The 25,652-nt window shown below is 40.1% G+C and overlaps 1 protein-coding gene across 1 annotated transcript in view; it reads right to left on the reverse strand.

Annotated features, from left to right (window-relative positions):
* The window catches only part of itpr1b (inositol 1,4,5-trisphosphate receptor, type 1b), a 162,810-nt gene that overhangs the window by 131,364 nt on the left and 5,794 nt on the right, over positions 1-25,652 (reverse strand). The window contains exons 2-9 of the mRNA XM_056275415.1: positions 21,559-21,629; positions 11,197-11,312; positions 9,087-9,173; positions 6,674-6,832; positions 4,408-4,506; positions 1,043-1,126; positions 626-772; positions 166-261 (exon numbers count right to left, since the gene is read on the reverse strand). Of these exons, the coding sequence (XP_056131390.1) occupies positions 166-261; positions 626-772; positions 1,043-1,126; positions 4,408-4,506; positions 6,674-6,832; positions 9,087-9,173; positions 11,197-11,312; positions 21,559-21,629 (859 nt within the window). The remainder of the gene's footprint in view (positions 1-165; positions 262-625; positions 773-1,042; positions 1,127-4,407; positions 4,507-6,673; positions 6,833-9,086; positions 9,174-11,196; positions 11,313-21,558; positions 21,630-25,652) is intronic.

Genomic DNA, 25,652 nt, shown 5'->3' on the forward strand with positions numbered 1-25,652 from the left:
CTCTGCGTCATTTTAACAGCCTCAAATTCAGGTCATTTGTATGTGGTTTTACAAAGACAATTTTACAGTATCATCAGATTTCGCCTACTTTTGATGTCCAAGGTGTACATGGATTTATAATCTACTGTAGGAAGAGAGAAAGAGGGCCACACACACCTCACCCACCTCTGCAGCCAGGTAGCATCCCGTGGCCAAATGTTTGAACCTAAACAAGCTATTCCAGTAGCCTGCTCCTCCCCTACACGGGTCATGATGGACCACCTGGTGATGGTTATTAGAAGAAAAAAAAAACATTAAAAAGAGGGTGTGATAGCTACACAAATTTTGCACCAAATCAATATTACTTCATTTTTTTGTTCACCTAGTATGCTGACAAATAACATGCAAATCTTGAGGGAAGTTCAAACAAATCAACCAACCAGCGTTACACACAACACAGCGTTATCGGCTCCTTTCCTGATTATGTTTAGGGTGGTCATGTTCAGTTATTTAGTTTATTGTCATTAAAGGGACATCAATCATTGTGCTTAATTACTGTCTTTCATGAGAGGTTCATTCAGCTGTGAGAGTCACACACCAAAAGCAAACTAGGAAACCTTAAAATATCAAAGTATAGCGTGTTCACCTCTACTTCCCAGAGGGCTTTGCTGCTGGTTGCAGATGTGGCTGACTGGCGACCTGTTGTCCTAAGAAATACGTACTGCTTCTTCCTGTGGTCATCACAAGTAAGAAACTTCTCCTGTTCCGCATGGAACAAACGCACAACATCGCCCTGTCAACACACGCACACAAACAAACAAGATATAAAATAAATGGACAATATAGTATATAAGTGAACATACATACATGTTGTATAGATGTTTTCACTTATATAATATATACATAAATAAATACAAATATAAGTGAACATGTTTATCTCACACACACACACACACACACACACACACACACACACACACACACACACACACACACACACACGGCCTGAGAAGCTGGCCAATAGAGGTGGCACTATGTTGTTTTCATACATCGAGGTACATACCCCTTTGAGTATAGTTTCCTTGTTGTCACTCCATTTCATGAATAGAACAACTTTCCAACTGGTATTGCAGTTTACAGAATTCACCTGAAAGGTAAAGGAATCTGTTTGAACGCATACAAAGGGAAGATCTCAATAGTATCACCTTTATCATATCAGTTTTGTCTCTGATAACAGCAAACCAACGAGCATATCAGGTAGTCCTAACGTGATGCTATGCGTTAGGGCTCAACGATATATCGTCTATTTAAGATATATTTGCAATGATTTTGTTGGAGATACATAGGCAACATCTTGGATATCATGGTAATTTTTATCTGCTTTTTACATGGCCAATTGAATTTCCTGAAGAGCGGGCCAGTTACAATAGTATTGCGACACCTCCTTGTCTCATGAATAGGAGAGAGCTGGTAGAGTACTGATCCCATGTGGCCAGACACCTGTCCCGTCAAGCCCATGGAAAGCATAAATAAAAATGCTATGTCATGAGTAAGAAAATTTGAAAACGCAAGTAACACCTTCCAGCCTAACAGAAAACTAGGAAGTATGTTTTCACAAGTTCAGCAGTGTTTCAGAGACACATCACATGAAGTAGAATCAGTTCATCTGGACACAACGTTTACTGAGAGAGGAATGTTTCATCACTCATCTAAGTGACCTGACTGCAGGTATCCACACCCTTATGGACAACACAGTGGCAAAAAGACCAAAAACTATCGGTTTCATATGCAAATTGCCGTGACTATTAACTAGGGTTACAATGGCCACGTGTACTATTCACAGAGGATTTGGGAATGGTTGCAATCACAGCATTGTAAAAAGGCAACAGATGTACTCTTAGCCCCCCCCCCCCCCCCCCCGGTCCAGGGATGGTCGTTCTCTCTTCACATAAACCCCTTTTCTACTACGTGGTACCGGCTCAACCCCACTCGACTCGCAGCGTCGTTTTCCATTACCGTAAAAGTACCCCCTCAGTGTAGCTGGTCTGCACTGATTTTGGTACCCGCTCCAGTTTTTTTGGAACCTCGAAAAGGTGGTACCAGAAAAGTTGTAACAGTTACCAAAATGTCGGTACTTTCCAGTAATAGAAAACGAAAAAGCTGAGTCAAGTTGAGCCAGTACCATGTAGTGGAATAGAGGCAATAGACGGCCTCTTCGACGCCCCGTTCAAATCAGCGTTCCTCCCTATCAAGGATGTGCACATCCTCATCCTTGAAAGAGTGGCCACTGGCCTGTAGATGGATGTAGATTGCGGAGTCCTGGCGGAGTTCTACATCTATCACCATCTGTGATTGCAACCATTCCCAAATCCTCTGTGAATAGTACACATGGCCATTGAAACTCTAATTAATGCTCACGGCAATTGTCATATGAAACCAATCGTTATTTTCTGTCATTATGCCACTGTATTGTTTATAAGGGCAGGGATACCTGCAGTCAGATGAGACTGAAGAGGTTCCTTTGATGAGTTATGAAACGTTTCTCTCTCAATAACATTGTGTCCAGATGAACTGATTCAACTTTCTGTGATTTCCTTACCTGGATTATTGAGCATGCATAAAGACTTTCAGAGACACAGTATTGTGGCTGCTAACGGACTGTTATCCCTACCACATTTAGAGAGATAATGTTGAAATTGTGATTGCTTTATTTGAAGACCATACAAGACTTGGGGTAATAATGGGGGGAATAACCATCCAATTCTGTTTGTGAATATGTTTAGTATGTATATTAAAGTAATGTATCAAATACATTATGTGACTTGTGACCAGCCCATTCCAGTGGAAAATACAATTTTCTAGCTCTCTTGGTTGTTTGGGGTGTATATTAACGTGATTAAAATCAAAACATGTGATTTTAGCATGTTAAAAGTGCAACTCGTTCAGTTGGAGCTGAAGTGTGTTAGTGTGTGACATCTGAGTGTCGGATTTCCTTTGCAGTGTCCATTTCGATAAGAAGTGCACTCTGATTTGTTTCAACATAAGTTACATGATATTTGCCAGGTATGTGAAGTTGACGGGTAAAGTCGAATGATAGTAATCTACAATCCATGAGACGCCAACACTTGAATCATTGAATCAGCTTTGAAACTTACAAAGCTCAGATTTTACTGTGTTAATTTATGCAGCAAGCATTATCCCACACCTAATGTTATCTCCATCATTGTGTAATGCCATATGACATGACCAGACTATCGTTAACATATTAACCATTGTCTCTTGAGTTGTCATAGTGGAAAGCCCATCAAGTCTTGGTATTGTCAAGTTGATATCGGCGCCTGGGTAGCGTAGTGGTCTATTCCATTGCCTACCAACACGGGGACTGCCAGTTTGAATCCCCGTGTTACCGCTGGCTTTGTCGGGTGTCCCTACAGACACAATTGGCTGCGTCTGCGGGTGGGAAGCCGGATGTGGGTTTGTGTCCTGGTCGCTGCACTAGCGCCTCCTCTGGTTAGTCAGGGTGCCTGTTCAGGGGGGAGGGGGAACTGGAGGTAATAGCATGATCCTCCCACGCACTACGTCCGCTGGTGAAACTCCTCACTGTCAGATGAAAAGAAGCAGCTGGCGCCGCCACATGTATCGGAGGAAGCATGTGGTAGTCTGCAGCCCTCCCCAGATAGGCAGAGGGGGTGGAGCAACAACCGGGACAGCTCGAAAGAGTGGGGTGATTGGTCAAGTACAATTGGGGAGAAAAAGAGGGGGGGGGTCCAAAAAAACCAAAAACAGTTGATATCTATCCTCAGTGGTGGGTCCATGCATCAATATCCATTTTGTATTGAAAATGAATTGATGCTATATGTAGGGTGTGTTGTGTTTTCAGCTTGCACATGAACCCCTGCACTGTTTGTATTGCCACTGAATTATCAGTGGGAAATCTGATGTGGGGGAAAAAATAGACATACCTACACCTTTGAAGATAGCAGCTGAATGTGTGAAATCAGTGTATAAAATGTAGGAATGTGGGAAGAGTTTGCTTCAATGTTTTGTGATTTTACCACCTGCCAAGTGGATGAGGCTAATGAACAGCCCTGTTAACTTCTAGCAACAGCACCTAAACCTCCTTGTTGTGTACACCAAGCAATATTTCCTAATTGTTTGCTCAAAAATGCAATAAAAAATATTTGAAGAAAGAAAAATGCCATCCCTAAAAAAAGTTATATATTATTATTTTATACATTATTATTTGCCACAATATCTATGATCCTGTATGATTGTAAAAAAAGGTATTTAGCTATGTCTTTAACAGCTGAGATAAGACTCTCAAAAGTTAACCATCGTCTGTTAGAAATGAAAGAGGATGCAGTCACCTGTGGCATTTACTCTACAGCCCCATGTAAAGTAATCAGTGTATATTAAGTATTCATGTACCTCATTACACCCTGGGTTATCCACGAGCTGATGGCTGCTGGCATGCAGGGGTTGTCCGGCATTCACAGGGTTAAGGACCACTTTATCACCGATTACCACCTGAGGAACAAAAATAAATGCAGAAAGGAAATAATTTGCTTGCACACAAAACTCTCACATATGTCAGTGCCCCAGCCCAAAACTGTTTCTGGCTAGATAGTTCCCAGACAGACTGTTGCTTTTACCTGGGACCAAAAAGGAAATGATACGTCAGTGCTGTTCAGACCACAGGTAAAGAGACTTTCAAGACAAATTATTTAAAACAGAGAATCAACTTGTGGCATTCGTACAGCAAGGGACGAGTGAACATTAAGGGAACGAAACAACAATATAAAATGCTGCTGCTGTGAGGGAGAGTATGCAGTGTTGAGCACTAACTAACTTTCGGTCAATGACATGCAAATTATACAGTATATCAATTGCTTGAGATCTGGTAGATGTGATACAAATCCAGGAGGTTTACATTTTTAAATGCATCACCTCACATTAGTAGCTATGAAATAAGCACTAGAGGGCAGACTGGACCATATAGTGGGTGGTCAGAAGGGGATTAGAATTAGGACACCACTTGCGGCTCGTGACTATAAAGCACTAGCTCTGATCAGGGCTAACCGCCACCGAGAGTAGAGGATGTGTACCTATCATTTTAAGCAGAAAAGCATCATTAAGTTATTATTCTCTACGAACACTGATGACACTTGAGGTGCGTAGTGTGTAGCTGTAAGGCTAACGTATGTAGTTTTAAGATAAAATGTCTTAGCTCTGGGGTGACGAGCCCCTCGAGGAAAGGTTTCTTCGATAGTTTGGAGCTCAAGTTTAATCTGACATAAACCCAGTATATGTGCTGCTCAATAATCAATCAAGCAATACTTACTCTTAGAGAAGTTGAAGGACATGAGTGTTACCACTACCCTGATTAGACAGTTTTATTCTTTTTTTTAACTAATAGGACACAGCAAGTGAAGGTCAATGGGATGCTGTTAGAGACCAAACACAGGGGTCCCACAAAGTTGTGTGGTATCACCTATACTCCTTATATTATTCACTAATGACTGCAGGAAAGTACACCCCATGAAATATATTATAAAATGTGTTGATGATACTGTGATTTTGAGCCTCCTCCACAAGGACATGGACCCTTCTGTGTACCACAATGAGATAGACACCTTCATCAAATGGTGTGACACCAACCATCTCATTCTAAATGTCACCAAAACAAAGGAGATGGTCTTTGACTTGAGGCAAGTGACTGACCATGAGCCAGTAGTTGTCAAAAATCAGACAATCATTCAGGTGTCCTCATATAAGTACTTAGGTATCCACATAGACAACCCTTTTTTGCTGGAAAATATACATTGATAACCTGTGCAATAGACTGCAGCAGAGACTTTACTTTCTAAGGCCTATTGAGGCTATATGGAGTGAGCAGCCAGATCATGCTGGTGTTCTACCAGACAACCCTAGAGAACATCATTAGATATGGAACTGCAGCATGGTTTTGCAACCTAGCAGTGCAACCCAAAAGCAGGCCTGACAGCCTGCAGAAAAAAGCTATGACGATAATAGAGAAGAATATTAGCTCATACAGAGTTAATATTCCGTGTCCTCAGGGCAAATCAAACCACTTGAAGCTATCACTTGTTCCTGCCTCCAATCAAGCTGCTGAGCTCTAATGCTAAATCTTAGTGCAATAGAGCAATGTGCAACGAATGTTTCTTTTCAAGCCATCATGTTGTCAATGTCAAATGTATAGTCAAATATCTCTTTTATGTTTTTAAGATGTTTTACATGTGAAGCCGCTGCTTAGAATCATGTCAAATACTCCTCATGTTTTTGTTATGTTATGGACCATACCACTGTGCCCAAGACAAATTTCCCCTCAGGGACAATCAAGTTTACTCTACTACTCTACTCTCTACTTAATTTCTTGTAGTTAAAACAATGAAAACATCCCAGTGTCTTTTGTAAATTGTTTACTTTGGAGAAGTGGATATCTGGACCTTTAAACATTGATGTTTTGAAACTGTAAAGACACTTAACAACATCCTATGCATTAATGTTTACTTTTGTATGCACTGCGTGTTTGCATTCCCCCTTCAATTAAAGTCAACTACTGGCTGTGGAGCCCTTCAACCCATTTTTCATTGGCTCAAGGTATCTGTGAATATTTCCTGTTCACACAAGTTCACTTCATCCACATCACAAACCCAAAGCAAAGTCTACCCACGCTGTCACCCAGGGAGCGCAGCTTGTAGAAGGGCTGGATGTAGAACCAGGAGCCCTCATTGCCAGCTGAGTCCAGAGTCACCCTCATGGCATTTTTCTCCAGCAGTGCAGGCAGACGCTTGTTGACAGTCAGGTACTTATTGCTTTTCAAGTGCAACAGCTGTATACCAAACAAGGAACATAGTTAGATAGCTGGAAGACAGACATTAAGAATGACAGTGCAGTCAAGCCCCATACAATTTTTTCAATTCTTACATTTCTGATTAGGGTTTTGTATATTTATATACAGAAATGATTTGCACACATTTCATTTTGAATGCAATTGTATTATGCTAAATTAAAGTAGCAAAGCATAGAGTGGCCAAAAATGGAAACAACTACCTCTAAAGGACTTGAGGGACATCTGAAATATTAATAATTAAAGAAGTATAGAAATAAAATGGATGCTGCCCTTTATATCCTGATAACCCCATTACTTTTGTTTTAAATATTATCCATCCTCAGAATGTTTTATGGCATGATATCTTTCTGGATTATTCAAGTACTTGAAAGCTCTAAATGGAAGCTCTAAATTAATGAATGAATGACAAATGATTCTTCTGGCCTCTTACAACAAAGTTCATCCAATTTTTCATTCTCAGACCTTTTAAAGTCATCATCTGCTGAAACAATATTTTATAATTTGAAATGGCATCATATAATAGGGCATGGATAGCTGTTATTTAATGCTACAGAAGAAAATGTGTTTTGAGTTTCCTGACCACAGGATGACACACTTAGATCTTCAGAACTGACCACCTTTTGTTTTTAACCGAAACGTGTGTGTGTGTGTGTATGTATATATATATATATATATATATATATATATATATATATATATATATATATATATATATATATATATATATATATATATATACACACACACTACCGTTCAAAAGTTTGGGATCACCCAAACAATTTCATGTTTTCCATGAAAAGTCACACTTATTCACCACCATATGTTGTGAAATGAATAGAAAATAGAGTCAAGACATTGACAAGGTTAGAAATAATGATTTGTATTTGAAATAAGATTTTTTTTACATCAAACTTTGCTTTCGTCAAAGAATCCTCCATTTGCAGCAATTACAGCATTGCAGACCTTTGGCATTCTAGCTGTTAATTTGTTGAGGTAATCTGGAGAAATTGCACCCCACGCTTCCAGAAGCAGCTCCCACAAGTTGGATTGGTTGGATGGGCACTTCTTTGAGCAGATTGAGTTTCTGGAGCATCACATTTGTGGGGTCAATTAAACGCTCAAAATGGCCAGAAAAAGAGAACTTTCATCTGAAACTCGACAGTCTATTCTTGTTCTTAGAAATGAAGGCTATTCCATGCGAGAAATTGCTAAGAAATTGAAGATTTCCTACACCGGTGTGTACTACTCCCTTCAGAGGACAGCACAAACAGGCTCTAACAGGTACTATTTAATGAAGATGCCAGTTGGGGACCTGTGAGGCCTCTGTTTCTCAAACTAGAGACTCTAATGTACTTATCTTCTTGCTCAGTTGTGCAACGCGGCCTCCCACTTCTTTTTCTACTCTGGTTAGAGCCTGTTTGTGCTGTCCTCTGAAGGGAGTAGTACACACCGGTGTAGGAAATCTTCAATTTCTTAGCAATTTCTCGCATGGAATAGCCTTCATTTCTAAGAACAAGAATAGACTGTCGAGTTTCAGATGAAAGTTCTCTTTTTCTGGCCATTTTGAGCGTTTAATTGACCCCACAAATGTGATGCTCCAGAAACTCAATCTGCTCAAAGAAGTGCCCATCCAACCAATCCAACTTGTGGGAGCTGCTTCTGGAAGCGTGGGTTGCAATTTCTCCAGATTACCTCAACAAATTAACAGCTAGAATGCCAAAGGTCTGCAATGCTGTAATTGCTGCAAATGGAGGATTCTTTGACGAAAGCAAAGTTTGATGTAAAAAAAATCTTATTTCAAATACAAATCATTATTTCTAACCTTGTCAATGTCTTGACTCTATTTTCTATTCATTTCACAACATATGGTGGTGAATAAGTGTGACTTTTCATGGAAAACACAAAATTGTTTGGGTGATCCCAAACTTTTGAACGGTAGTGTATAATTCCTGGGAGATGTCATAAAGTAAGCCACCATAACCATTTTTGGTAAACTCCTTTCTTAGCAGCAAGATAATCTCATTCCTTTGCAAACCAGGCCTCATATAATGAAAAGAGAATGATAAACGCCCTTGTCACCGACTCTGTAGCCCTGTTCTACAACTTAGTCAAAGCTTCACATTGATGATGGAAGGGATCCATACCAGACATCAAGCAAACACTGTCAGTGAGGCAGGCATGGCACACAGTGCTGTTGACTACCTAATACTTCATAGGCCTCTCCCTGTAGTACCTGAATGACATTTCCATATTGGATGACTGATCCCAGCAGTTTACGGTTTTCAGACTCATTCTGTTTCTTCTCCAAATCAGCAGCATGCTGAAACAGACAGAACAGAAAACAGAGGTGTGTGAGTGAGCGATTACTCAGCCATACAACTGTCATCAGTACAGCAGTCATCAGTATAAAACAAAAGGTCTGGTGATGTAAACAAAACAAAACACAAAAAATGTGTACAATAAATTGGCACTGCAGAACTTAAAGGTTAAATCCAGCTTTTTTTTTTTTACAACCTGGGTCTTATTTTCATACCTTTTGCCAACATGTGTATTGGTTATGATATCATTTGACTCAGTTTATTATCTAGTTATTCCTGAGTACTTAGTTTACTAGCTGAATACAGTAGAGAGCTTCAGCTGCAGGCTTACACAAACAGATCTATCAATAGCATGAATAGTAACACATAAATATGTACGGTAGCCTATATATACATATATTTTTTTAATTTTGTCCTTATTTAAAGCTAAGTTCTGTAAAATCTGAGCACGGACCATATATCAGCTTAGTCCCCCCTCCAAACCAATTCTCCCCTATTCTCTCCCAGTTGCAAATATTGCACTTTGCTTTTTTTTTTCCAGGCTGGAGTACAAACATTGATGCATTTCAAAGTTTTGCTTAAATCGTGTGCAGCTTGCGCTCACTCACTGAGAAAAGAAAAACAAAAAACATAAATGACAAAAAAAAAAGAACAGCTCCCTGTTGCAGGACTGTTCCCTTCATTCATAAAGAGCCATTCAAAATAACTGAGTAGGGACGTCCAAGTAGCGTAGCGGTCTATTCCGTTGCATACCAACACGGGGATCACTGGTTCGAATCCCCGTGTTACCTCCGACTTGGTTGGGCGCCCCTACAGACACAACTGGCCGTGTCTCCAAGTGGGAAGCAAGATGTGGGTATTTGTCCTGGTCACTGACTGCACTAGCGCCTCCTCTGGTCGGTCAGGGTGCCTGTTCAAGGGGGAGGGGGAACTGGGGTAATAGTGTGATCCTGCCACACGCTACATCCCCCTGGCGAAACTCCTCACTGTCAGGTGAAAAGAAGCGGTTGGCAACACCACATGTATCAGAGGAGGCGTGTGGTAGTCTGCAACCCTCCCCAGATCGGCAGAGGGGGTTGAGCAATGACCAAGATGGCACGGAAGAGTGGGGTAATTGGCCGGGTACAATTGGGGAGAAAAGGGGGTGGGGGGTGGAGAGCTGAGTAGTTTGTGAACAACACAAAACTCGTGGTTTAGTTAACTGGGTTAAAATGGACTTGCTGAAATAGGTCTGATGCTTGTATCCAGGGCCGCCCATAAGGGGGGGGGCTTTCTGGGGTCCAGCTGCTGGGGGGGGGGGCATGGAGGCCAGCCAGCAACAATCATATTCATCCTAAATACAACAATGATAATGGCAATACTTGCCATTGAGTGTGAACTGGCTTAACAGATGGACTTTAAAGACATTATAAAGGACTTTGCATCCGGTAAGACAAGGAATATCATTGCATAAGAGGCAAAAATGAAGCCATAAGGTAAGAAATTGCAATTTCTATTAAGAAATTTCTACCATGAGTGGAGCAGATCTTTGTTGACCTCGGTGTGTTTAAATGCGTCACAGAGTTCTACTTGTGTTTGTTTGTGTGTGTGTGTGTGTGTGTGTGTGTGTGTGTGTGTGTGTGTGTGTGTGTGTGTGTGTGTGTGTGTGTGTGTGTGTGTAGCCCCCACAACTGAGTAAGTCTCTCTCAGTTTACATGTATCTGTTTAGTAGGACAGAGAAAGTGTGCATGTATGCATTCACATGTGTAAAGCAGATTTTTTTGGGGGGGGGGGGGGGCATTCACTGGACCTTTTCAGGGGCCCAGCCATTTCTGTGGGCAGGCCTGCTAGCATCCAGTGGCCCCAAAATACACCATTGTAATGTGATTTCTAGCAGTGCTCCCTCATCCAAAATCTATAAAGTGAACTTGGTGGGTAAAATTACATCATAACCGATATGCATGATGGCAAAAACCACAAAAAAAATACCTAGGTTGTAAAAAAAACAAAAACACAATTATCTTTTAATATGAGGAGGAGACTTACATGGAGTTTGTTCAGGAGCACTGCATCAGTGGTGCTGTTGCCTCCTGGTTTTGCTGCCTTCCAGAACTGTTTTTGTGCTGAGTATCTGTTCATAGGACAAAGCTTGAAAAGGCAGTCTGGGAAGAGAGAGGAAGAAAGAGGTTAAGAAAAAAACTGTCTATAAACTGGAATTTGGAATTTGGCTTGACAGAAACCCGTCCATCCCCCTGGTCTCCCCCTGATTATTGTTAGTGCCTTATCTGAGAAGCTGCCAAGACGATAAAGTCATGAATTGTATCAAACAATGAAATTATGTGTGATATAACTCAAAATTTAATAGAATGACTGGTACCAATAGGATCTGATTATGCCATGCGACACTATGTTTTGACAGGGAGCACACCTCACACTAATCAATCTCCATGGCTATCAGCTAGCTAGCTAGCTTCTATGGGAGACCTGATAAGCTTTGACAGTGGTAAAAATAGACACTCTGGCAAGCTGTACTGGAAATGCGGCCAACACGCCGGTGTCCAGGGATTAGCCGTCATGGGGCGTTGGCTTGTGAAATCGGTAAGGAGCATAGGAAGAGGAGGAGAGGAAGAAAGGACAAGATGAGGCCAGGGACCAATGGAGAAAATAGGGCAGTGGGAAAGCATGGAAGGACCTATGTGACAGATGTGGGCAAATAGGTTTGGGGAGAGAAATGTGAAACCCTAACACTAAAAAACCAGGACAAATATAAGTAGCAGCGGCAGACTGTGCTTGTAGGTAAAGTTGTAAGGGTATTATGTATAATTTGGGAATAAGAAATATGTAAAACAGTGGACAAATATTTTTGCTGCTCTTTTCAGTCTGTCATTGTGTCATTATCATTGATCCAAAAACAAATAGATATATTAGATTCAAAGAGAAAAATCAAACAACAAATACAATGCCCACAGACATTTTCCTAGTTAAACAAGATAAAACACATTTCAAGTGTTCCTGCACATTTAATAAGGCCTCTTTAAATCACTTTATGAATGACCCTAAGATTTTAAGACATCTACTGAGTGAACTGAACCTACTGTTATTGTTTTTATTCTGGATGCTGCATCAAAAGCATTTTGGCTCTCATTGTCCACCAGTCTATGACAAGAATTTATGCAAGAATGGAAAGTTGGTCATCCAACTTCAAGGTTGAGGTTGAACTATAAGGACACCAAAAATCATGTTGATAAATTGTCTGACATGTCCCCTCTGGATTAAACATGTTATTTTGCACATAAGCGAATTATGATTCGTAGCTGAAACCATATTTGCTTTCATTGGCACGTAACACGCGATTTGCCATACAACGGGCCATCAAGCAGCCCAAACAAACCCTTTAAGACCATCTAATACTTTCCATGTTCTGAGGTCAATTAGCACTCATGAATGATATGTTTCTGTGATGATCAGGGATCAGTGTCAACACGTCAAATATTTCAGACACTACCTGTCCCATCTCACACACACACACACACACACACACACACACACACACACACACACACACACACACACACTGTATGACACATCAGTCCAATTACCAGTGCATGTTATTAACATGAGATCAGAGAGGAAGAAGCAAGGTTTAGAATGCTGTGCTAAGAGCTCCCAGGAAACCAGGTCTTTTAAATAGATTAAGTGGGCTATTAATACCCAGCAGGGATCTCAGGACTTAGCCCTGGCACACTTTCTCTCTCACTGATGGTGTTGTTCTAGTCATTTAGCTGAGATCACCTGGAGAATAGAGGAGACTGGGAGAGAATGGAGAGATGGGAAGAGGGTACAAAGGTTGTCCTATAAATTTGAATCTGCAAGAAGATGAAGATGTCTTGAGACTCAGCTGAAGTGCTATAAGCTCTCTGGACAGTATCTTGAAACCGGTTGAAAACAGACATGGCGAGACTGGGAATTAAAACAAAGCCATTAACATGTATCATTCTCTCTGACAGCATTAGCTGTTTCTGCATACAAATATTTTAATATCTCTCTAAATTGTGTTCCTATTCATTTCCCCTGCATGGTGGAAATTAAGTGGCTGTAATTTAATCAAATTATATTTTCAGCAATTTGGAAATTGCACCTCAAATTTGTAAATTGCAATGCAACACAAAATGTGCACTAGGTCTGACTTGTTAAACGGAGGATGGTGTGCTTAACCTCAGAAACTTTATGCAATTTAGATTATGTGATGATGGAGGCCTTTCTTTGCTCTCCCGTTTTACTGCACTCTATACCTTTCAATGTGCGGTTTCGCAAAATCTCTGTTGTAAATGAAAATTCTGTCTGCAAGACACAAGGTTCCATTTCTTTTCCCATGAGTCATTCTGTAAATAAACTTCCCCTCTGTGAGGGGTTATGAAAAAGAGGATTACACCAGTAAACAAAGGCTCTTGGGTAGGCTGCACTGTGCAGGATTTTGGTATAAGGTCCTTCCGACAAACCTTTTTCTTCTCTAATCTACTTGCAATAGTGTATGACATATATTGAAGAAACTTATTCAGATGTCACATTACTCTTAGCTATTGTACAGTTTGAGTGGAATTTTGTCAATTTGCATACGATTTGTATAACCCAGTAACTGCTAAGATAATGCTCTCTCTTTGCATTATCAAAAGGAAATGAAATGCACTTGGTCAAATCCATTAAACACTGTTTCCCATTTATGATTCATCCAGTCTGGTCTACAGCTCTTTCGGTATGATGATTGGTACACAACTGTATATCTATGTTTGGGGGCCATTATGTAATAACATTGCCAGTGCACACTGTAGTGAGGCATGCATACATACTTCTCACTATTGGCAGGCAATAGACACATCACTCAGTTATCCTTGCGACTGCACAGCATCATCCAAAGGACCTGAACTTGAAAACCTCTAGAGTACAGGGAAATTCACAGAAAGGTGCTGTTTTATCATGGCAGTCCCCAACTAGCACTCTGTACTACCAAGAGTTATTTTCAATTGAATGAGCAATTGGCATAACAGTGAACAGTGTTAAGATCTGTCTCCTGCTACTGTGGTTCATGCTGCATTCCAGAGAAATTGGAAATACAGAATCTCTCATTTCCTACTAGGAAAAGTGCAAATGAACGCCACTCAATGTTGGAGCTCCAATTAGTTAGCTCAGGTGGTATTCAACAACTCTTCACCAAGAGGCTGTGATATGGCGTCACGCAAACATGGCAGCATACAGGGCAGAGTATACTTTGAATGGCATACGATCATCTTTGGACAGTTTTTAGCTAGTAAAATGCATTATTGAGTCAAATGTCCTAATTGTATGTTATCGTTTATCTTCTGCAAATTGGCTGGCGCATGCATTTTCGCTTGATATTTCAGCTGTCTATGTACATGCAAAACAACCACTTTCTTCTCAAGTGCAGCAATTTTCTTTGTTTACACTACCATTCAAAAGTTTGGGATCACCCAAACAATTTCATGTTTTCCATGAAAAGTCACACTTATTCACCACCATATGTTGTGAAATGAATAGAAAATAGAGTCAAGACATTGACAAGGTTAGAAATAATGATTTGTATTTGAAATAAGATTTTTTTTACATCAAACTTTGCTTTCGTCAAAGAATCCTCCATTTGCAGCAATTACAGCATTGCAGACCTTTGGCATTCTAGCTGTTAATTTGTTGAGGTAATCTGGAGAAATTGCACCCCACGCTTCCAGAAGCAGCTCCCACAAGTTGGATTGGTTGGATGGGCACTTCTTTGAGCAGATTGAGTTTCTGGAGCATCACATTTGTGGGGTCAATTAAACGCTCAAAATGGCCAGAAAAAGAGAACTTTCATCTGAAACTCGACAGTCTATTCTTGTTCTTAGAAATGAAGGCTATTCCATGCGAGAAATTGCTAAGAAATTGAAGATTTCCTACACCGGTGTGTACTACTCCCTTCAGAGGACAGCACAAACAGGCTCTAACAGGTACTATTTAATGAAGATGCCAGTTGGGGACCTGTGAGGCCTCTGTTTCTCAAACTAGAGACTCTAATGTACTTATCTTCTTGCTCAGTTGTGCAACGCGGCCTCCCACTTCTTTTTCTACTCTGGTTAGAGCCTGTTTGTGCTGTCCTCTGAAGGGAGTAGTACACACCGGTGTAGGAAATCTTCAATTTCTTAGCAATTTCTCGCATGGAATAGCCTTCATTTCTAAGAACAAGAATAGACTGTCGAGTTTCAGAGGAAAGTTCTCTTTTTCTGGCCATTTTGAGCGTTTAATTGACCCCACAAATGTGATGCTCCAGAAACTCAATCTGCTCAAAGAAGTGCCCATCCAACCAATCCAACTTGTGGGAGCTGCTTCTGGAAGCGTGGGGTGCAATTTCTCCAGATTACCTCAACAAATTAACAGCTAGAATGCCAAAGGTCTGCAATGCTGTAATTGCTGCAAATGGAGGATTCTTTGACGAAAGCAAAGTTTGATGTAAAAAAAATCTTATTTCAAATACAAATCATTATTTCTAACCTTGTCAATGTCTTGACTCTATTTTCTATTCATTTCACAACATATGGTGGTGAATAAGTGTGACTTTTCATGGAAAACACAAAATTGTTTGGGTGATCCCAAACTTTTGAACGGTAGTGTATATGTAATCTTTTTGAGCTCCAGACACCAAACACTTTGTGGTCGAAAGTCGGAAATGTCTCATATCACGACTGTTTGGAACGCAGCATTAATTAAAGATAGCTTGACAGTGTACCTACTGCACATACTTTGAAAACAACTTGTCAAAATGTAATTTTCTGTCATCTGAATTTTCTATGTAGCAATGTGACATCACCCAATAAGAAGTGTGCCTCTGCTGAGCCAGGCATGTTTTGGCTTTCTCAATGCCACAAAACCCACGTGAACTGTTCATACTCTAAAGCTGCCATCTCAATGAAGAACTCGCACCAAAAAAACTGGGAAAAAAAAGCAATGAATAGGGACCACAATACTGAACAGATTCCTTCTTTGAATGCGTGCAGATTCAAAAGGCAGAGCTTTATAAATTTTACTAACTAGAGATACAGTGGAAGAGAACTCCTTGAGGTGATGCTTTGTATCAAAAAGGGATCAAAATATGACCATCTGTTAATAAAAGTGATACAACTCCCAAAAGAAAACGTAAAAAGAAACTCAGAATTGGTTGGGAATGGATATTTCATGTCTATTTCAGGCTCAAAACCGATGAGATCCTTCCATTTTCAGTCATTCTATTTTCCAATAAAACAACATTCCCAATATTGTTTTATGGTCCCTGATGAAATCAAACTTTTCTCTTGAATACTGTACACCATCACATAAACAAGTTAGTAAGTTTGATGCCATACATAACTCTTTGAACTACAGATAAAGACAGATCAGTTCAGCTAAACACAGGGCAGGGAGGAAGAGCAACCTGAAAGAAAAAGAAACAACCAAAAGGTATTATTAGCCTTATCTGGTCGACATTCTCTGTCTATTGTTCCCATCAACAGATTCGGGCCAGTCGGTTAGAGGGTAGATGTAATGGTTGGTTGTTATGGAGGAGGTGATGCTCAACTCCTCGGGGATTCTGCCTGACAAGACACCAGTCATTCTGAGATCACATGCATAGAATATAAGGTGCAGATGACCTGTTGAAAGATGTTAAATAACGGCCATTGGTATGTAAATATGTGCAGGTTTGGGAGAAAAAAGAAAGAGCTGATATGCAGAGATCAGCAAAACTGAAGTTAAATGTATCTAAATATCGGGGCATCCAGGTGGCGTGGCAGTCTATCCCGTTGCCTACCAAAACAGAGTTGGCCGGTTCAAATCCCCATGTTACCTCTGGCTTGGTCGAGCGTCCCTACAGACACAATTGGCCGTATCTGCAGGTGGGAAGCCGGATGTGGGTATGTGTCCTGGTCGCTGCACTAGCGGGTCCTCTGGTCAGTTGGGGTGCCTGTTTGAGGGGGAACTGGGGGGACTAGTGTGATCCTCCCACGTGCTATGTCCCCCTGTGAAACTTCTCACTGTCAGGTGAAAAGAAGTTGCTGGTGACTCAACATGTATCAGAGGAAGCATGTGGTAGTCTGCAGCCCTCCCCGGATTGGCAGGGGCGGAGCAGCGACCGGGATGGTTTGGAAGAGTGGGGTTATTGGCAATTGGAAGAAAATGTGGGAAAAATCCAAAAAACAAAAAAAAAGTATCTAAAAATCGATATTTATGCCACTACAGTGCAGAATTTTGTAGTTTCCATAATACTAGAGGGAAAACTAAAATGTAGTATGATATTTCCATTAACTCTTGTTGTATTTAAAAATATTCAACTTACAGGCCTCCCTTAAAAAAGATGTCTTTAAAATCAAACTGATCCTGTCAAATTTGAATTTCAAAAACTTTTCTATTCTACTGGGCAGCACAGTGGCCCAGTGGTTAGCACTGTTGCCTCACAGCAAGAAGGTCCTGGGTTCAAACCCCAAGGCCATCCCAGGTCCCTTCTGTGTGGAGTTTGTATGTTCTTCCCCTGTCTTCGTGGGATTCCTCCGGGTGCTCCGGTTTACCCCCACCATCAAAAAGACATGCATGTTAGGGTTAATACTCCTGTCTGTGCCCCTGATCAAGGCAATAGAAAGAAGAACTGGAGTTGGTCCCTGGGCGCTGCAGCTGCCCACTGCTCCTATACAATAGGATGGGTTAAATGCAGAAGACAAATTCGTTGTAGAAGAATACAATGTTTGATGAAGTGGCTTATTCTTCTTTTCTTCTTCTACTTGTTCAGACAGATTAGTTGTCAAGCCAGGTCACTGGTAGTTTTAGATGACCATGTCATTTTAACAAGGAAATATCTGCAATCAATGATAAGATATGTGTCAATGTACTTTGACTATTTCCGTGTGTGTGCGCCTCCCCTTCACTCAAGAACATGTGCTAGGGGAGTAATTCAGACAAGGAAGGGAAGTCCTGCAAAACTTTTGTAATCTGTAGGAAAAAAAAAGGTCAATTCAATTTTCACAAATTGTTTTAAGTAGATCAAAGTGACAATGGTAATCAGGTAATTTCTCTTCTAGAATTAATTATTCACTCTGACATGTGTTGGATTCTTGCCGAGTTGAAATTAAAAAAACTGATCAGTTATGAAAACATCAGGGTAGTGCACAGAGCCTCTGGAAGCTCGTTTGCTAATTAATGATCACATCTTAGAGGCTGCAGCTGCTGCTACTGCTGCAGGAAACAACCATGACTTAAAGGATCAATCTAACATACCATGCAATAGGTTACTGTAAATAACGGCGTGCAGATTACAGCATAAAGTTTAGCTCAGTGAGTAAAAGTGAAATATTTTCAATCTTTTCCACTTTTTTGTGAAAAACAAGATTCAAACTGTTCCAAAACAAGACTGAAACAGAAGTTGGTGGTGATTACGTTTACTTTGATGAAAATCAAATAGGTAAATATAGTGTTTTTTTCCACAACAAAACATATTACAAAGCAGCATACTGTGTTGCACTTATTTGCAGCTACACCTAAAAAAAAAAGAAGCTTTTAACATGTTCAGTGTGCAGAGATGTGCAGTATTTTAATTAAAAAGTATTTGAAATGCATATTTAATTACTTTTGAGTATTTATCAGTCTGGACCGTAATTTGTAATATGTTCCTTTTGGGAGTAGTATTTAGTACTTGAAAATACTTAAATAATACTTTTCAGCAGAGATCAGCTTGAGATCAAAGACGGCTGATCATTTTTCTAGCTATAGCCTATTCACCCAAGTCACAGTGACGATAAGAATGATATGAAGATAGTTAGCCATCAAATCACACATGATGATGTGATGTCAGTGCTGTGTAGATGGTGTGGATGTTGAAGTGGGCTGCATTCAGCCTGCCTTTTACAGTGCATTTGCTTCAACAAAAGGGGTCATATTGAACAGCTAATTGAACAATCAACTGTAAATGTGTTTTTTAATGCCGTCTTGAATTATTAACCTTATCACGCCCACCTAACAGGAGATAACAGCCCCGAAGATTGTGGGTTAAATAAATGTAGCCAGCAATGAAAGGATTTTAGGAAAATGTCTCACACAATCAATTATCATCTTTATCTTTGTGCATAACACAAACTGATTTAGGTACCCTTCCTCTGAAGAAATTGTATTTTGACAAATTCAAACACTCCAGACGCTTTTTTTTTTGGTATCTGAAGTACAAAATGTCCATCTATCCATTATCCAAACCATTTATCCTGCTCTCAGGGTTGCGGGGATGCTGGAGCCTATCCCAGCAGTCATTGGGCGGCAGGTGGGGGGACACCCTGGACAGGCCGTCAGGCCATCACAGCACCAACACACACACGCACACATACACACACACACACCTACGGACAATTTAGTATGGCCGATTCACCTGACCTACATGTCTTCGGACTGTGGGAGGAAACTGGAGCACCCGGAGGAAACCCACACAGACACGGGGACAGCATGCAAACTCCACACAGAGGACGACCCGGGACGACCCCCAAGGTTGGACTACCCCAGGGCTCAAACCCAGGACCTTCTTGCTGTGAGGCGATCGCGCTAACCACTGCGCCACCGTGCCACCAGTACAAATGTACTTTGATTAAATTCATTTTTCGACACTGGTACTTTGTAGTTTATTTTGATACATTTGACAAAGATGTATTTGCATTTTATAACATCTTTGCCCATCTCTGTCAATGTGTCATATACTATGTAGTATGTGAAACAACACTAACCCAGTTCAATGTTAACATTTGTATCTAACTTTAAGACATTACACATGTTTGAATGTTACAAAGACATTATCTTAACAAACGATACTGTTACCAGCAAAATGTTCTATAAGGCACAGAGGCAACAGGGTTTTTATGATGCCCGTTTCATTATTCCAGTCAAAAATAAATCTCCATGTTTTGGAAATTTGTATCTTTTCTCTGTATTATTGTTTCGGAGTAAGAATATTATTATCGTTTATCTCATCGTCTACACATCGTAATGCATATCCATGTCTGAGTTACATCTTGTTTTACATATTTGATGTCACTACTCAGAAAAAAAACGTCATAGGCAGAGAGATGAGTACAAAACGCACGTAGATCTAATAGTATGAGATAAACATGACAAAAAGGAGAACAAAAGTAGATACCGATGTGCAGAGGGCACTACAAACTAATGATTAACATGTTGACCCAATGAATATGGCACTATTCCAGAAATCTGCCTAATATTACCAAAGCTGCTAAAAATTAATCAACATGATTAGTAAATATTACTTTTCCAATCTAAAATGGAATTATTTGTAGTTTTGCTATTCCAGCTCTGCTATGGCCCTAACATAATCTAGGAAGCAGTTGACACAAAATCAATTTGTCAAAACTCTGGGAGATTTCGCATATTAACTATCATTTAAATTTTACAGTCTGACAGGAAACAATATATTGGGAAAACATCGTTCCAAATGAGCTAAGGTCCCTCAGACAAGGTTTTGGTCCAGCTAGAAAAGCACAAGCGGATCCAAGTAGTGTGTTGCCAACAAAAGGAGGATGGGTATGGTCATGCAATATCTATTAAATGTTAAGTTGCCTTTTGCTGCAGGCAAGCAAACAGTTAATTAATGTTAACAACATTATAGTGGCAATCTATTCCCCACAGAGATGCAAACTGAGACTCTGTCGTAACACAGGACCAGTGTAATGGCATCACATCATAACAAGCAGAGGCCAATCAAATGGGCAACTGTAGGTCAATCTGTTAATTAATGCAGAGAACTGAAGCAAGCCGTTTTGGCATCCTCATCATTGTAGAGGTGTCCAACACACTGTTTTGGGTGGATCACCGCAACACAGTGGGTCTGGAGAAGGCTATTCAGTCAGCTAATATCATGACAGAAGTCCATAATCATCCTTCGTGTATTTCTCAACACATTTTGAAGACATGCTACCATCATTGCAAACATAATTATACACAGCATTCTACAATGCTGACCATAAAAAACTCATTATAATGTCCTTTTTGACATTTCCTTGTTTGTAAAAGAAAAAGGTCCAATTTTTTTTTTTTTTTTGCTGTGATTGTTTATGGTATCTCCATTATGCACATTCCTCGTTCTTATGCATATTGGGGGAAAAAATGGCATCAAATAAGATTTTAGATCACATAATTTAGTGTTACAGAGGCTCATCACTAAGTATTGCCACAGCAGATCAACAATATTAATATAACATGTCCTAATTACCTGCATGACAACTTTTTAAATAGCCCCAAAAGCAAGGTATACATATGAACCGCCTATTAACCTTTATAGGTGTTTGTCAATTACATTTTGACTTCAGGAAGTAGGAGGTAGGAAGTATGCTGATATTGTGGACTTACCTCGGAATTTCTTGGGTGGGTTATTGAGGTCACCTGTGTCTGGCTGTACCACACATCGGTCATCTACAAGCCTTGAGAGAAAGAGTAATCATTACCGTCAATCAAAAGCTCAGACTAAAGCTAAAATAGCAAACCTAATATACCTTTCTTTTTCTTTTCTTTTTTCACAGTTTTGGTTAAAGGCACCATGAGTAAAATTTTGACTTTATCATAGCAAATGATAGCTTTGCCAAGTGCTGAGATTTTTGGCTTTCAAATCCCTGCATTCCAGGATGGAACGCAGGGTTTTTTTTTTTTGTTTTTTTTTTGTAAACAAGTTGAGGGCGCCTCGTCCTTTACCAATCCAATGTCCTTCCACGAAACTGAGTCCCCACAGTACATTAATTTAGCTGTGCCTTTCAACATTCCAATATGGAGGCTCCAGTTTGCAACACAAGATATCCAGCAAGACTCAACAGCAAAACACAACATCATAAATTCTGCTCTAAAAGTAGAATAAAGGTATCATGTTTAAAAGGTGGCAAACATTTCGTGACTATGAGGGTTTTAAAACCAGTGACGAGTTGGCCAGGCTACTGTTGAACAGGTAAGCATTCTTGTTATTACATATATTGCAAAGTGTGATAAATTATACATATCATGTGGTGTTACATGATTAGCTCTTCACTTGACATTTCTGCAAGATCTCCGCATTAGGCAACTTGTGAAATGATCAGCTGCTATTAGCATTAGCATAGTCCCGCAGTCAAATTCCTCGTGTGCATGCACACTTGACCATTAAAGTTTATTCTGAATCTGATCAGTTGTGTCATTTGCATCATCTCTCAAGGGCACGGCTGCCAATGCTGTTGCAATTCTTACTGGTTGACGATAGTGGTCACGAGACAACGGTTTTTACTGATTGTCACTAGAACAACCAAGGTCGTCATTTTGACAGTTTTGGATATTCAAAGTTTAATAACTTTGCAGGGGGGAAAGATATACACCTGCCACTACATGAATGCTCCTAAAATTACATATATTTGCATTAAAATGAGTTTTAGATCAATTGCACACAAAAATTATGATAAGATCTACCTTAAACGACCATGAGCCATCAAAATGACGGCACGTAATTGTGTGTCATGTCACTATTTACGACATGTGTTGGTCGCATCATTTCCTTTGCGAAGTTCATTGCTCTGTCCTAGAAACACACTAGCGTTCTCCAGTGCAGACTGCAGAGTAATAGCCTAAACTTGATTTTGGATTATTGCCAACTAGTCTGCAGACGGTCGCGCTTACAGACGCCGTTTCCGACGCACCATAACTACTACCTCGGCGTTGCAGTATTTACAGGGGTTGGACAGCGGTGATTTTTAAAAAAAAATAGTATTAAAGTTGTTAAAATGTTAATTTTGGTCTCAGTCGTTTCTTAACAGACGTACTAACATATGCAATGCATTAATAACTCAATTGGGTATTTATCTTGACAGAATATAGAGTTTAAAAACCGGCCATAATTTTAAATCCCTGTCGTTTTAAACTGCTGATGTGCTTAAAAGCTTTGATAGAAATACACATTCCATTTGTGTCACATAAATGGCTTGACAAATGCACTGAAGTACCAAGGTCATGGCAACACATGTTGAAAAGACAAGGAGAGTTCGGTGAAAAGTGGCCCCAGTTTTTTATGGAATAATAGATGCCCCAGACTATGTTTATCACTTTTATTTTTACCTTATGATAGAGGAGGGTTACAATGTCCCAACATGCTGTGGTATTACTGGGCAGCTCAATTATGAACATTGATGTGATGGCCTGGCGGCCTGTCCAGGGTGTCGTCCCGCCTGCCGCCCAATGACTGCTGGGATAGGCTCCAGCATCCCCGCGACCCTGAGAGCAGGATAAGCGGTTTGGATAATGGATGGATAGATGTTTTACGCCACAGCAGAAAACTCTCCAGCATGGAACGATATGGAGTCATACTCTTTAAAGCTACCACTTCCCACATATATCTACTCTGATAACCCAAAAAAACCTCAAAAAGTTAACATCCAACCCTATAGTCAAAAACATACGTAAGTGTATGGTATGAAGTTAAAAAATACTTGAAGATAACTTCTTCCTTCCATGCTTTAGTCCAATTTGGGTAATAATAATTTTGTACCAGGTAAAGCTGACAGGGGCTTTAAAATATGGGCTGACAGGAGGTTAGGACATCTGAAAGATGTCTTTGGCGCTCTGGATGAGAGTCTTTTAATGTTGGAAGAACTTTTCATTACATATAATATCCCTCATAAGCACTTTTTCAAATATTTACAGCTCAGGAGCTTCATTGGAGCTAATCAAAATCAATCCATGGGGGTCCCTCCTTTGTCTTTATTGGAGAAAGTTCTAATCAAAAACCCCTTTGGGAAGGGTATCATATTTGAACTCTATGACTTATTGTTAGCGTAGTCTTCAGAATCCTCAGACTCTAAACTTAACGCATGGAAAGTTGACTTACAGGAAGAATTAACACTGGAACAATGGAGCAAGGTATGTGAGGTAGCCCAAACTCCTGCAATATAATTGGCTAATGAGAGTGCATACTACACCAGAAAAACTTAACGAATTTAATACTATCATTCCATACCTATGCACCAAATGTGGTGAAGGTAAAAGTACACTATTCAATTGTTTCTGGAAATGTCCCAAAATAAGGGAATTTTGGGAAAATGTTAGACTAACTATGCAAGAGATTTTATCGATTAAATTACAGTTAGAGCCAAAGTTGTTTTTTTTTAACTTGGCCTCTATCCAGGTGGGCATAATATAAAACGTAGTGAACAAATCTTTATAAACATGTTACTGTAATGACCTAATTTTCACTCTCACAGATGATAACACCGTTTCTGAATTAGCCGTGGAACTTCGGCATGTTTATTTCGCTTCATGCATAACGTGCACATAATTCGACTGCCTCTCGTCTACCTTCCTGCTACTCGTGGCTGCTCTGTTTTCTATTCCATAATTCCCTGTGTCCTTAAAGGTGTATTCCCCTAATACTGAACATCACAGTTACTTACAAGCAAAAAAGAGTGATTGCTTTAACATGGAAAAAGATGGGCAGTCCAAGTATTGCAGGGGTTTAAGGAACTATCTTTATGTTTACCTTTAGAAAGAATCCCACACACTCTTAAAAATAAACAAGAGAAGTTTCAGAAAATGTGGGGCTGATTTATAAATGAGATCAAGAACAATGATTTATCTCTATTTTTGTTATGTCTAGAAAAACAGCATTGGTGACACTAGCCCCTCATAAACCATACAGCAATGAAATGTTGTTAGCTGATCACCAGCTTATTTAAAGTAGCCTACTTATTAGTGTTCAAAATATGCTCATAAGTCGGGTCCGCGGTGGTGTAGCGATCTAAGCATCGGCTTTGTGTCGATGCAGTTGCCCACTGGGGACCGGGGTTCGCGCCTCGGTCTCATCAGATCCGACTATGGCCGGACTCAATGAAGCAGCAATAATTGGCAATGCTGTCTTCGGGAGGGGGGAGACAGTGATTCGGCCTGGAGTCGCCTTGTCACGAAAGTGACGAGGCGTCTCCTTCGAGACTGCCGGCTGGAGAGATGCAGTTGGCGAACGCATGCATTATGAGGGTGGGTGTTTGAACTAAAATAGGGATCGATTGGCCACTAAATTGGGAGAAATCAGAGAAAAATGTAAAAAAAAACATGCTCATAAGTCATGAGCACTTAACAGTTCTGTCCTTTGAATAGAATTTACTTGTAGATGCGTGGATATATATAGCGATGCATATATAGAGATGCATACATTTGTATGAGATGTAATTTTCATGTATGAAGAAACTGGGGTATATGGGTGTGTGTGTGTGTGTGTGTGTATGTATATATATATATATATATATATATATATATATAAAATCCAGTGAGTCAAGTAAATTCTTTATGAGACAGCACAAGCCTATTTCATGCCATAAGCAATCATCAGCTGTCATAAAGCTACTCAGGAAAGAACATACCATTTATTGCCTCGTCATGCACATCACATGCACAACGTCCAACAGGGAAGGGAGAGGTGTGACATTCAAAAATTCAAAAAC

Source organism: Lampris incognitus, chromosome 2, assembly GCF_029633865.1.
Source record: "Lampris incognitus isolate fLamInc1 chromosome 2, fLamInc1.hap2, whole genome shotgun sequence".
NCBI classification, from domain to species: Eukaryota; Metazoa; Chordata; class Actinopteri; order Lampriformes; family Lampridae; genus Lampris; species Lampris incognitus.